At 41.8% G+C, this 13186-nt stretch overlaps 1 protein-coding gene across 1 annotated transcript in view; it reads left to right on the top strand.

Moving 5' to 3' along the window:
- The window catches only part of Pip4p2 (phosphatidylinositol-4,5-bisphosphate 4-phosphatase 2), a 50493-nt gene that overhangs the window by 15402 nt on the left and 21905 nt on the right, over positions 1 to 13186 (top strand). Inside the window, exons 2-3 of the mRNA XM_005362330.3 lie at positions 7908 to 8056; positions 12880 to 12986. Coding sequence (XP_005362387.1) covers positions 7908 to 8056; positions 12880 to 12986 — 256 coding nt within the window. The remainder of the gene's footprint in view (positions 1 to 7907; positions 8057 to 12879; positions 12987 to 13186) is intronic.

Below are 13186 nucleotides of genomic sequence, written 5' to 3' on the forward strand. Positions count from 1 at the left end.
TCTATCATCTATCTATCTATCTATCTATCTATCTATCTATCTATCTATCTATCTATCTATCTATCTATCTATCTATCTATCATCATCATCTATCGTCTATCTATCTATCATCTACATTTATCTACCTACCTACCTACCTACCTACCTACCTACCTACCTACCTACCTACCTACCTATCTATCTATCTGTCTGTCTGTTCAACATAGGGTTTCTCTGTGTAGCAGCCCTGGCTGTCCCAGAACTTGCTCTGTGGACCAGGCCAGGCTCAAACTCACAGCGATCCACCTGCCTCTGCCTCTGGAGTGCTGGTTTTAAGGCGTGCACCACCACTGCCTGGCAAATGATTTTTGATGTCATAGTGGAGGGAGCATGCTGTGAACCGTCTTAGGAGATGTAGCGATGCGCAGCTTTAAGAATACTTAATGTGTACAACTTTCCTGTGAGAAATCCACTTTAATGTCCTCAACTCTCCAAATCTGTGGTTGCTTCTTCAGGATCATAGCAGGAATATTTTGGAATCATATCAACAGCAAAGTAAACTCTTAGAGCCAATTCTAGTGATACATATACATAAATATATATATATATTTAAAATTGAAAATAAATTCTTTTTCTTACAGTATGTTCTGATCACAGTTTTCCTTCATCCCAGATCCTCTCCACTTCTCCACCACTCAACCCCACAATGTTTCTTTCTCTCTTTAGAAAACAGGCAACAAAACAAATAAAAACCAAACAAACCAGAATAAAAAACAACAAAAACAAAGGACAAGAGATGAGTGAACACACACACATGTGTGCGCACTGTAAAAGCACAAAATTGGAAACCAGAAGGTACAAACAAAAGGCCAAGAAGACAATAAAATACTCAAACAAAATCACATGAGACCAAAAGTCTACAGAAATAATATTGAGTTTATTTTGTATTGGCCAGCTACTGCTGGGGCCTACCTTTGAGTGTGGTTAATTTACTCAGTGACACTCCATTGGCGTAAACTAAATTCTTATCTGCAGGTGGTTGTCAGTTGGAGGGAACTTCTCCGTGAGGGGTGGGAGTTCTGTCTGCTTCCCTCTCTCAGTTCTGGGAACCCATCTGGGTTGAACTTACACAGGCCCTGTACATGCTGCTACAGTCTCTGTGAGCTCACATGTACCTCAGCTAGTTCTGACTTTAAAGCAAGGAGCGAGCTAGAAAATCTGGCTCAGTTCAGCATTATGTTTTATCTTTTGCTTGTTCCTTGAAGATGTATTCAAAAATATTTTTAGACTTGAGGTGATACATATTATCCGAAATCTTGCAGTTCTTTTAATGCATAAGTCAATTCTGTTTTAGAGTTTGTATTTGTTTATTAAATTATTTTTAAGACTCATTTAATTTTATTTTATGAGCATCAATGTCTTGCAATATTAACATACATATATGCATACTCGTGTATGTGTGTTTTGCCTCTGGAGGCCAGAAGAAGGTGTCAGGTCCCCAGAACTTGAGTCACAAATGCTTGTGAGCCGCTGTGTAGATGCTGAGAACTACACCTGGTCCTCTGCAAGAGCAGCAGTGTTCTCAGTCACGGAGACATCTCTCCAGCCCCGATTTCATTCTTTTGAAGCATCCTGAGATTTTTGCCCTCATCCTGGATCCTGAGGCAATAAGGGGTCTTAGTGGTTGATCATAGGGAACATGTCCAGCCATGTCTTTGTAGGCTACTGCCTCAAGGGAGGTATTTATAAAGGGAAGGCTGATCTCCACAGATAAGGAGAAAGCTATTTTGTACTTGTGAGGGTCTTAGGGTAAGGGGTGTAATCTCAGCTCTGCTTGCGTACATTCCAAGTCCCAGAATCCCACTCCCTTGTAACTAGCACTCTTCCTGGCCATCAGTGGCAGATTCAGGCTGACGTGGTCTTCCATCACCACAGCTAAATTCTGTGTTTAGTTTCTAATAACAGCTTAACTTTCTTTTTTTTTTTTTTTTTTGAGACAGGGTTTCTCTGTGTTGCCCTGCCTGTCCTGGAATTCGTCATTCTGTAGACCAGACTGGCCTTGAACTCAGAGAACCAGCCACCCGCCTCTGCCTCCCAAGTGTTAGATTTAAAGGTGTGCGCCACCGACGCCCAGCCCCAGGAATCCGTTGAAATGACACAATTTCTTTGGTTTCGGAAAAGGGGGCGAACAGGAGTGGCCGTTCCTCTTCTCTGCACCGAGCCGTGTTGGAGAGAGTTGACACCGCAAGCAGATATCCCACAACAGCTGAGCTGACTTTAACCCACGTTCTCCCGAGGACCGCGAGGAATGCCGGGGAGAATAGTGCAGGCCTTCCGGTCCCGCAGCTCCTTCTATAGTGGGATCCTAGCCCATCTCAGATTTTACTCTGATGTCATTTTTCTGTTAAGGTTGCATTTTTGTCAGGGGCCTGGAGGGCTGGTTACAGCGAGCGTCTGAGTGAAGTCAGTGAGTTCGATGGACAGGCATTGAGGAGGCGCACGGAGGAGTGGTTGAGACGCCACAGGTCAGACAGCCGCGAGACAAAGCCAACCTTTAAAACGCAGAGAGATGAAGCTCTAAGCAGAGAGTGCAGATTAATACGCTGGGATGAATTAGCTGGCACAGAATCGATGAACGACGCTGATGCCCGTGACGGGGAAACTGTAATCTGATCACCCGTGGGTCTGCAGGGTGGTTCCGCTTCCTCCTGCCTGTTTCAGGAGCAGCACGATTCGTGTCTGTCCTTTGATCCCAGGAATCCCGCTTTTGCTAATAAGTTTTTATTGCCATGAAATGATTGCTCCATACTGTTCGATTTTCAACAGCTCTTTCATCATTTTCTTTATCCAGTGAAGCTCAGCTCTGATTCTTCAGAAGCCTTCACTCATAGGTTCTTGCCTGCTTCCATCATCCCCCTTGTCTTTACATCCCCCCCCCCCCACACACACACACATACAGTCTTTGCCTGTTGAACCGTGACTGTGTTCCGGGAGTGGCGGATCTCCAGATCCTGCAGTGGTCAGCATCTCTAAAGAGGAAACCTTAGACTTCATAGATTGATTTCAATTCTGATATGGCGTAGTCCTGAAGATTTGACAGGGCTGTCTAGAATTAAGGATACACACATAGCAAGAAATAATCTTTCATCTAATAGAACCCCACAGAGGAAATGCTCATTGTTTAAGAGTCTACCAACACTCTTAAAAACAAAGAGACTTTTTTACTTAATAATGAGCGGCAATTCTGAGATCACTGTAGCTTTTGTCTAGAAATTTCCCTGAGCTATGAGTGGTTTCTTGGCTGTTTAAACAGCGATAATAGATGATGTGAGAAATCTAAATCATAATTATTATGGGAGTAACTGACTAAATTTCCAAAATTGCAGGTCTCTTACGGAGGAGATAGAGCTGTGGGCGAAGTTTTCCTCGGGGGGAGGGGGGAGGTGGGTAAATTCGGAGTGAGAGCCTCCAAGAGTACAAGAAGTGTTCTAAATGAGAAGTGTTCTAAATGGCCTTAGGACATGAATGATGGGCAGACAATTGGAATGAAAGGCTGAGAAGTGTATGTATGGTAGCTGTAGAATGAGCTAACAAGTTGGCTATAGCTTTGTGGAAGAATCTGGATACCTTTTACTGTTAAACTGATATTATAACTGCCCTAGCCATCAATACTATCAGATCCTAGAAGGATAAAGTGTATCTGAGTACAGACCAAGTAGTTTCTGAATCTATTAAAAATGAGCCCATATACAGTTAGTCACACCCAGCTCTCCATAGCATTGGAGGCAGAAATATTTAGAACAGCAGTCTAACTGTCTAAGCCAGGCCCATAAGGTGAATTTTTCTTTTTCTGTGGAAGAGGGACATGGAAAAGACTGACCTTATTTTTCCTAGGAAAAAGTGGTATAGTCAATTCTCCAAGGTCCTGCTGCTTGTCCACAGTCTGGACAGGGTCCTGGCAGCAGGTGTTGCACTGGGGCATCTTGCCCAGTGGTCAGCGCCTTTGTAATCCAGGTGGAGACATCATTGTGTCTCATAATCTTTTTTGGGGACCTTGGGTTACTGCTAGGATCTTTGGAGTCTCTGTCTAATATAATAAGCTTTTAAATCATTATTTTAAATGCCATATTCTGCAGATCTCTGAAGTATGAGGGGTGTACAGATATGTCTGATTAGACAAACTTTGTTTCTCATTACTTGTTAAGTTTGACTTTGAAAACATATACAGGGAATTAAGTAAGGCTTATTCCTGTAGCTAATTATATCAGTACTTTAAGGATGATTGACTTCTATTTCCTAACAGTCTATAATAAGTTATCGCTTTCACAAGACTAGAACTTCATACTCTGTAATAATTTTGAATTAAAGCTAATAAAGAAACTGAATTAGTCATTCTCAGGGTAAACATAGAACAAGTTTATATCTAGCTGTGAATGCTGTCTCCTGCAAAGGCAAGGAATGGATCCCAGGGTGAAATGGGAACAGGAGGGAGTCTAAGAGCTAGCATTGCCCTAGGGCAAACTGAGGCTCAGGTCTACCTTCCTGCTGATCTAGAGAACCAACCCATCTTGGCAGGTGTGTACAAAGTTGCCCTGGGAAAGCTGCCCTGGGCCCTACATTTTCCCCCTTCACAATTACCGATGACAGGACTCAATCAAGGGTCCTGTCTGTCCAGGGTCTCAATTGGGTGGTACTGGAACCTCAATACCATCAGTCGAACAGTACTGACCCGTTTTCAAACAAAAGCCATCAGTCTGTCAATAAGAAAAAGCAAAATCATTAGGGGCCTGTTAGAGCTGAAAGTAAGGTTGTTAACCAAGGAGACCAGTTGAACAAGTTTTTATCCAGCTTTTGTTTGAGTGTTTTGTTTTCTATCTTTAGCAAGGCCATTGAATCTCTAATTACCCCAGAGTAATTGACACAGAAACAACATTCTTTCCCCAGAGGAGGAGGTCCAAAACTCTTAGTATCAATACAACAAGTTATGGCTCAGTTTATCCAAATAGCTCAAACCCAACAAAGTTATCAAAGACAAGGAGGCTAAACATACATTTTTAAGCCTGAACAGACCTTAAACAAGGAAATATACTTCTAAACAATTAGTTAACCAGGCCAATTTTGTCTCAGCTCTATGCTTGCAAGAAAACTTTTCAACAAAACAAGCATACTTAGTACATGTGTGTTTAATGACGTTGTTAAAAGTTTCTCATGCCGCGTACCGTGCCCCCGTGTCTGCGCTCCGTGCGCTATTACCCAGTTGGGCAAGGGGGCTGGAGGTTAAAATACACAAACACACACAGACAGAGAGAGAGAAACACGGGTCATCCTTGAATTCCCCAAGAATGCTCCTTTATTGTGTTCAGGGACGGCTTACATAGGGATAGCCACTCCCCAGCCAAACGCACCAGAAACCACTCTCCTGCCATCAGGAACTCCTGAAGGTCTCGTGCTCAGAGCAGCTGTAGGCACTCAGATCAGGGGAAAACAAGTTGCTTACAAGAAATTCAGGATCTGGGGTTTCACTGCTCCCAATATCCTTAAATTTCTGTGTAGAAGGAGACCCGAGTTTATGGGAGAATTGCTTTCTGTAACTTTATAACTCAAGGGAAGGCAAAGGCAGAAATCTGCTTTTACTATTGATCCTCTAATGCCCCTTAAAACAGGCTGTGCATCTTGAATTTGTAGGGAAGTGTGTGTTCTTTTCTTCAGACCAATGTCTCCTTCCTTCAGATCTCACAAAACCACCTGTAAATTACAAGGCCTTAAGTATCTTTTACACTTACTGCCGCTTTACCCTGCTTTGTCTTCTTCAAGCTGGATGGGTCACTCGAGACTAACCTTAACGTTCTTCCAAGGATTTCAAGCTATTTTTGTGATTTAAGACATGTACAGTTCCCTTTCATGCTTAGTGTTGGTAATTCTCTCTTACAAGCTTCCCAGAAACGTAAGCAGTAGTGTCATTTCAAAATGGCCACTTGCTTAGAACCGTGGCTGCTTCAGGAATCCAGCTCATGAATCACTGGACTGCATGGCACTTGCTGCTAAATGTCTGAAAAATTCAGAGTAATAAGGCTGTGTACTAAAGAGACCGTGTGTGGATTTTAAATGTGCCGACCGTGTTGTCCTCTTGAGACTTTGAAGAGTGTCACGTGATTCTGAATAGGAATTTCAGAACTAGCTCATGTCATGATCAGCTGTCGTTGTGCATGCCAGTTCTCTTTGCTGGCACTCTGGTCATGTGTTGGGTGAATCTTTGTAGAAGTCCTAAGATAGTCTCTGACATCACAAGGGCTTTCGATCCTAGAGGAGAGTAACTCAGGGACAGAGTGCTGGCCTAGTGCAAAGCCTTGTGCAAGGCTTTGATCTCCAGCACTGTTAAAAGGTAATTATGTAGTTAGAACCAATTTGATGGTATTGTAATCCCAGAATTTGAAAGGCTAAGGAAAGAGAGTCCTAAGTTCAAGGCCAACTTGGGCTAAATAATGAGTTGACTCTTGGGTCTAACAAACATGCTAAGGCGCAAACAGAAAACACACAGAATGGGGCCAGTTACTCCCTATGGAGCCCCGTCTTAGACTGCTGTATCAAAACCCCTTCTGCACCTGATTTTTTAAAAGTGATGTATATTTCGATTGCTTTAAATTAAAATACAATTGTAATATTCTCCTTCCTCCCTCCAACCCTTTCCATATACACCCTCTAACTACCAACCTCTGTTCAAATTCATGACCTCTTTTCTGTGTTCTTTGTTACATATATTCATACACATACACACACACATATACATGGACTGCTAAGTTCATTTAGTGTTGCTTGTATGTGTATGATTACAGGGCTGACCACTTGGAACAGGATGACCAATCAGGGCCTCCCTTTTCCTAGGGACGACTCTTTCTTATGTTCTCAGAAGCTCTCAGTTGCCTGTTGTTCTTTGTCTAGGGGTGTGGTCCCATGAGATTTATTTCTAGTATATCAGGTAATTCTAAAGTAAGTGTAACTCTTTACCCATTCAGTCAAGTTGACTTTTCACAGAGCCAAACTAAACTGCAAGAATAAGCTATGTGTCTGCCTGTGTGTGTCTTTGAGGTATGTGGATCTTCAAAGCTTTTACTTTGGTGGGTACTTAGGTTTTTAAACCTGCCGCCTTCTTTCCTCTGTGTTTGGAAAGAAATTGGACAACAAAATTTGGTAAAGGGAAAGGGATGTGTTTGCAGTTTGTCCATCGGTAGGTAGGGATGGCTAATTGCCTCCTTATCTCACCTTGAGCATCTTGCCATTTATAAGAAGCCTTGAGAAAAGGGTAGATTTATCCATGAGATGGACTCATCAGTTCCTGGAGGATGGGACCCAAACCCCAGACTCTCTCAGTTTTCTGTTATGAGATCAGCTTTTTATTTAATCCAGGGTCAAAGAAAATAGGATCCTAAAGATGCTTCATTTTGAGGGAGTAAAGAATCTAGGGCCTTTGTGGTCCATAAGATCCCTGTCTATTCCCAGAGCACCCATGTTTTTCAGCTTGGCAGAGTTCTTTGTCGTGTCCCTTCCTTCCCTATGCCTCCATTCACATGGAGAAAAACAAAGAAACAAAGACAGGCGAAGACTTTTGATAGCAGAAGGGAGGGGCACGGGTCTGTCTTTAGAGTGTCTTCTTCCCTGCCAAGTCTTTCATGTAAGATCAAGCTTCAAAAAGTATGTATGACACATGTCATGTGCTCCTCTGTGTCATTCTGTACATCAGGTGCCATTTGTCACCCACCCATTTCCCAATATTTCCCAACATTTACTCTCTGCAACTAGGACAAGCCAGCTAGTGTTAAATCTGAAATATGGAGGAAATGTTTTCAAAGTTTCTCCTCCATGTCTAATGCTTCTGTGCTCAGACAAACCACAGTGATTCTGAAGACTGATTCAGTGTAAAATCTTTTCAGCTGAACTCCCGCCTCCGTACACCGCCATCGCCAGTCCAGGAGCCAGTGGTGTTCCTGTGATCAACTGTCGCGTGTGCCAATCGCTAATCAACTTGGACGGTAAACTTCACCAGCACGTGGTTAAGTGCACGGTTTGCAATGAAGCTACGGTAAGTCGCAGTTTCCCATTAAAAAGCAGAGCTCACTAATGGAGGTCTTGTTTCTAAAGGAAGTTCTTTAATGGTGTTATTAAGTGCCAATATAGGCTGTGTACGAATATGATGATTCTTTTCCATTTTTCTTCTGCCTATCTTTCTTTTATTATATAAGGGTACCTCTACATGTCTAGAATAACCCCAATACAAATTTTTCTTGGTTAGCTTAACTATAATGTCCCTTTGTTCTTTATATATGGTAGGTATTTATATTTCTCTTTAGTATCTGTCCATTATTATTTTACTGGACTTTACTGCAAATGTGGTCTTTATTATGTAGAAAACTATTTAATATCCATATAATGTCAGCATTCCTTTTCTTTGATTATAAATTTATTATTGCTTTCAAGTAGCTTAGCATTTAATGTGCTTGTTAGATATTATGCAATGAAAATTTTATTTTATACTTATTTTTATTTAAATTATTTCATGCCATATATTGTGATTCATGTATATTTGAGATGGTGTCTGCCTTAGTTTGGGTTTTTATTGTTGGGAAGAGACACCATGACCACAGCAACTCTTCAATTATTTAATTGGGGTGACTCACTTGCTGTTTTGGAGATGCAGTCCATTATCATCATGATATGGAGCAAGCAGTCATTCAGGCAGACGTGGTATTGGAGAAATAGAGTGTCCTACACTTTGCCGGCAACAGGAAGTTAACTGGTGGTCATACTGAAGGAAGCTTGAGCAAAAGAGACCCCAGAGCCTGCCCCCACAGTGACGCACTTCCTCCAACCGGGCCACACCTCCTAATAGTGCCACTCCATTTGGGAGCTGCTTTCTTTCAAACCACCAGTGTCTTTGTGGGTGTGTAGTGGGGCGGGGGCACATGTACATGTGGAAGCCAGCGGGGGATTTAAGGTGTCTTCCTCTATTTCTCTTGGTCTTATTTCTTTAAGACAGTCTCTCTCACTGAAGCAGAAGCTCAGCCTTTCAGCTAGGCTGACAGTCTAGAGAAACCTTTACCTCTGCTATCTGTCCCTACACCCCGCAATGCTGGGGTTACAGGTGTATGCAGTCACACCTATCTTTTGATGTAGATGTTGGGAATTTGAACTCAGGTTTGGATTCTTGCACTACAAGTACTTCCCATGAGCCATCTCCCCTGTCCCTTTAGGCACATCATCTTATTGCGTAGTCCAGGCTGCCCTCAAGGTCATGATTCTTCTGCCTCAGCTCCTGGGAATGCTGGGATTGCAAGCTGTATCACCAAGCCTGGCTTTCTGGCTTTTGTTAATGAATAGGAACACACACACACACACACACACACACACACACACACACACACACATTTTTAGGCTTTGTGTTTACTCTTTGGAAGTATACAGAACAAAGTAGGTCATTTATGCTGAAACAAAGCTTCTGAAGTTCCAGCAAACAGGGTCAGTCAGTCAGTAATTCATCTGTACAGGAAGAATCAGTGCAGTTTGCTATAAGAAAACAACTTTGGGGCCCTAAAAGAAACGATGGCGATTCTTTTCATGGTTCTTTCCCCCATAGAGTAAAGAAATGTAAATAATTATGGAGACATTAGACTAGCTGATCGCATTTACTCAGATTGCCTTGTATCCTAACTCTAACTTTTACAACGGAGGAAAGCCATGAAAAGGAAATTTTGAGGAGTGTTGTGACATGTGACTTGATAGTATCTCAGCTGTGAATTGATCGCAAACTTTTAAGTGAATTGTTTTAAGGCACCTGGGTGACACATCAGAGAATTCTAGGTTGAAAATGTTGGAGAGAATGAATGGAATGGACTCAGTCCAACAGGGTGATTCCCTACACCCACTGTCTCTGTCCCCTATGGTGATCCTGACATGGAGGCTCAGTGTCTGTTCTCCAGGGTAGCTGCTCCAGCAGGAACCTGGTCTGTCTGTCAATTAAATGGCCCAGAGCTGACTGTGGGCCTGAGATTCAGAGGTTGACAGACAGGGCTGTAAGTCCCTCTTTTCTCTTGAGTAACTGTATCTTGGGGGACTTCATACCTTAAACTGCGATTTCTTCATGATAAAATAATACCAATTTATATAATTGTTATGGGAGACAGAAATAAAATATCCAGTGTAGTTATTGGCAAAGCAGCTTTTTACTAATATGATTGTTGTTATTTGAGATAGAATCTCACTGTGTAGCTCTTGCTATCCTGGAACTCATTGTGTTGACCAGGATGACCATAGAGATTCACTTACTTCTGGCTTCTGAGTGCTAGGATTAGAGGCATGCATCACCCAGCTAGGGCAACTTTGTTTTGCCAAATACTGATTTTAAAACATGTGCTTGGGCTGGAAAAATGGCTCAAAGGTTAAGAGCACTTGTTGCTTTAGCAGAGGACCTGGGTTCAGTTCCCAGCACCCGTTTGGCAGCTACTAACGCTCTATTGTAACTGCAGGTCCACGGGACCAATTGCTGTCTTCTGGCCGCGGGCACTGCAGACGTGTGGTGCACAGACAGACCTGCAGGCAAATGAGCCATATACATAAAATAAAAATGAATAGGTCTTAAAAGAACACATAAAAAAACAGGCTGCCGGGATTGTCTCTTCCCCTTTTCCCTTGCAGACCAAGCAGGACTTGAAGAGGATAGCACCGAGGAGCAGTGCTCAGAATCTGGCTTAGTTGCCTCGTGTTATGAGTGAAGGGACTGACACCTAGAAGTGAGAAGGGAATAAATGTGTGTGGAAGATCTTAGCCACTGTCAAACTAATAACTATGTTATTCATGGTAAACTCTGAATAACATAAATCAGTAACAAATATAAATAAGGCCCAGTTCTGTTTTTCTGGGTGCTTTTTATACTATAGCTATATACCCTTGACGCTTGTGAATTTGAACATTCAGATTTAGTTACCTCCAATATAATTTGATAAATTATAGATTTTTTTACTAACATTTATGTATTTCTATCACAGATATTTACTTAATATATTTGGAATTCTTTTTTGTCTTTTAAAGAATGTGTTAAAAAATTACGCATGGATGCTTCTCGGTTTCCATGGGTTATGTAACAAAATGCTCTTAAGAAACATTTAGCGCACCTAGCGTACTGAGCATCCCAGGCAGCCAGCACAGTAGGCTCACTGTGCAGTGTAGCACATTTCCCCTGCAGATCAAGGGGCTGAGAGCTGTGGCTTGCTGCTGATGCCCAAGAACTCCTTCAGAGACTCGTATACTTCCTATTGCTAGCCCTGAAGAAGAAGAAAAAAACCCCAACATTCTAAGTATGCTTTCTACTGAACACAGATGTCTTTCTTCTCATCACCCAGTAACCAAAAAACTGGAAGTGGGGCTATTGCAATTTAAAGACTCCTTGCAGATAAATATGAAGCATTCCCAAATGCCTGTCACTCTTCCTCTACAAATGTTAATATAGATGCTTTCTTTTATAAATAAATTTTGCTAGTATAAGTTTATCAAGTGCAGAAAGTTAATGTTGGCATCCTACTGATGTCTAATCTTTTTAATTTTTTGAATTTTATTTATTTACTTTTCTTTTTCTTTCTTCCTTATTTTTTTTTTAAATGCGTGTGAGAGTTTTGCCTTCTTGGGTCATATGTATAGTGCCTGTACAGGCTAAAAGCGGGAGACAGATCCTCTAGAACTGGAGTTTTCTCCTTCTCTATCTCTCTTTTCTCTCTCTCTCTCCCACCCCCTGTCTGTCTGTCTGTCTGTCTCTCTTTGATTCTCTAGAACTGGAGTTCTCTCTCTTCCCCTCCCTCCTCTCAGAACTAGAGTTCTCTCTCTCTCTCTCTCTCTCTCTCTCTCTCTCTCTCTCTCTCTCTCTCTCACGCACGCGCACACACACACACACACACACACACACACTTTTTTTTTTGAAGAGTAGCTATTGCTCCTAAGTACTGAGCATCTCCCTGACGCCTGTGTCTAATCTTATGTCCAAATTCATGTTTCCCAACTGTCTCATTATTGTCTGTAGAAAAGAAAAACTTCAACTGCAGAAGTAAAGCCGGAATCACATGTTGCCTAAGGTTGCCATACTGTTTTAACATTCTTTTATCTGTGATTTGTTCCTTTTTGTCTTTCTGTTGCTTTTTTGTTCTGGTCAATATATACAAGATATTTTGAAGCCTGTCTCCCAGGTCAAGCTGTCTCCTGTTTCCCCATGCTTGGTCTCAAGTCATGTGTTTTGGAAGGAATGCCACAGACGAGCTCTGTTCTTTTCAGTGTGACTATCTAGTTTGGCAGGCTTACGTTCTCATATTGCAAGGAGTGTTATTTATTCTCACTTTAAATTTACTGTAAATTAAGAAATATATACTATTATTGGTACGACTGCAAATGTTTAAGTTAGATATACCATTAAAATGAATCACTTCTATGCTATTGAGTAGTTGAAGGTAAAAGGAGCTCACTCTTCTCTAATGTTGCTTCTGTTGAGCTTGGGCCAGGTCTGGGAGTCCTGTGTATGCTTCTACATAAGTGGTCAGGTATATGACCTTATTTTGTGAACTTTAAGGAGAAAACAACGGGCATGCAATAACTATTCCCACCCTATGAACGTACAAACGCACTTTGAAATGGGTTCTTTACTGTCAAATCCTCACAGTCCCTGAAATTCCGAGTGCTCTCCAGTCAGCGTCTTCAACCTTTGGAGCCATGTGTGTGCACTTGTGTGCACTCATTCTCGGGCTGAACATTGATAGCACTGTGGGGCCTTCCAGTTTCAACTCATCATTTCCTCCTTAAGCATAAACAATTTTTGACAGTTTGTATTTTGGTTGACTTCCTGTGTTTGCATTTTCTTCTATTATCTAGCCAATCAAAACCCCCCCGACAGGGAAGAAATATGTTAGATGCCCTTGTAATTGTCTCCTCATATGTAAAGACACATCTCGGCGAATAGGATGCCCGAGACCCAACTGGTAAGACATGAAGATTCCTTCCTTCATTTATGTGTTCATTCAACAAGTGTTTATCAAGAATCATTGCGTGCTAGGCTTTGCTCCAGTCAGTCTTTGTCCTCAGTCACTACAGAGCATAGATTTTCTTGTTATTGTTATTAAGCTTGTAGACTTAGAACTTGACAGTCAGGAGTTTTGGTAGATTTGTAGAATATAATGTT

The sequence above is a fragment of the Microtus ochrogaster genome, linkage group LG5, assembly GCF_000317375.1.
Source record: "Microtus ochrogaster isolate Prairie Vole_2 linkage group LG5, MicOch1.0, whole genome shotgun sequence".
Classification (NCBI taxonomy): Eukaryota; Metazoa; Chordata; class Mammalia; order Rodentia; family Cricetidae; genus Microtus; species Microtus ochrogaster.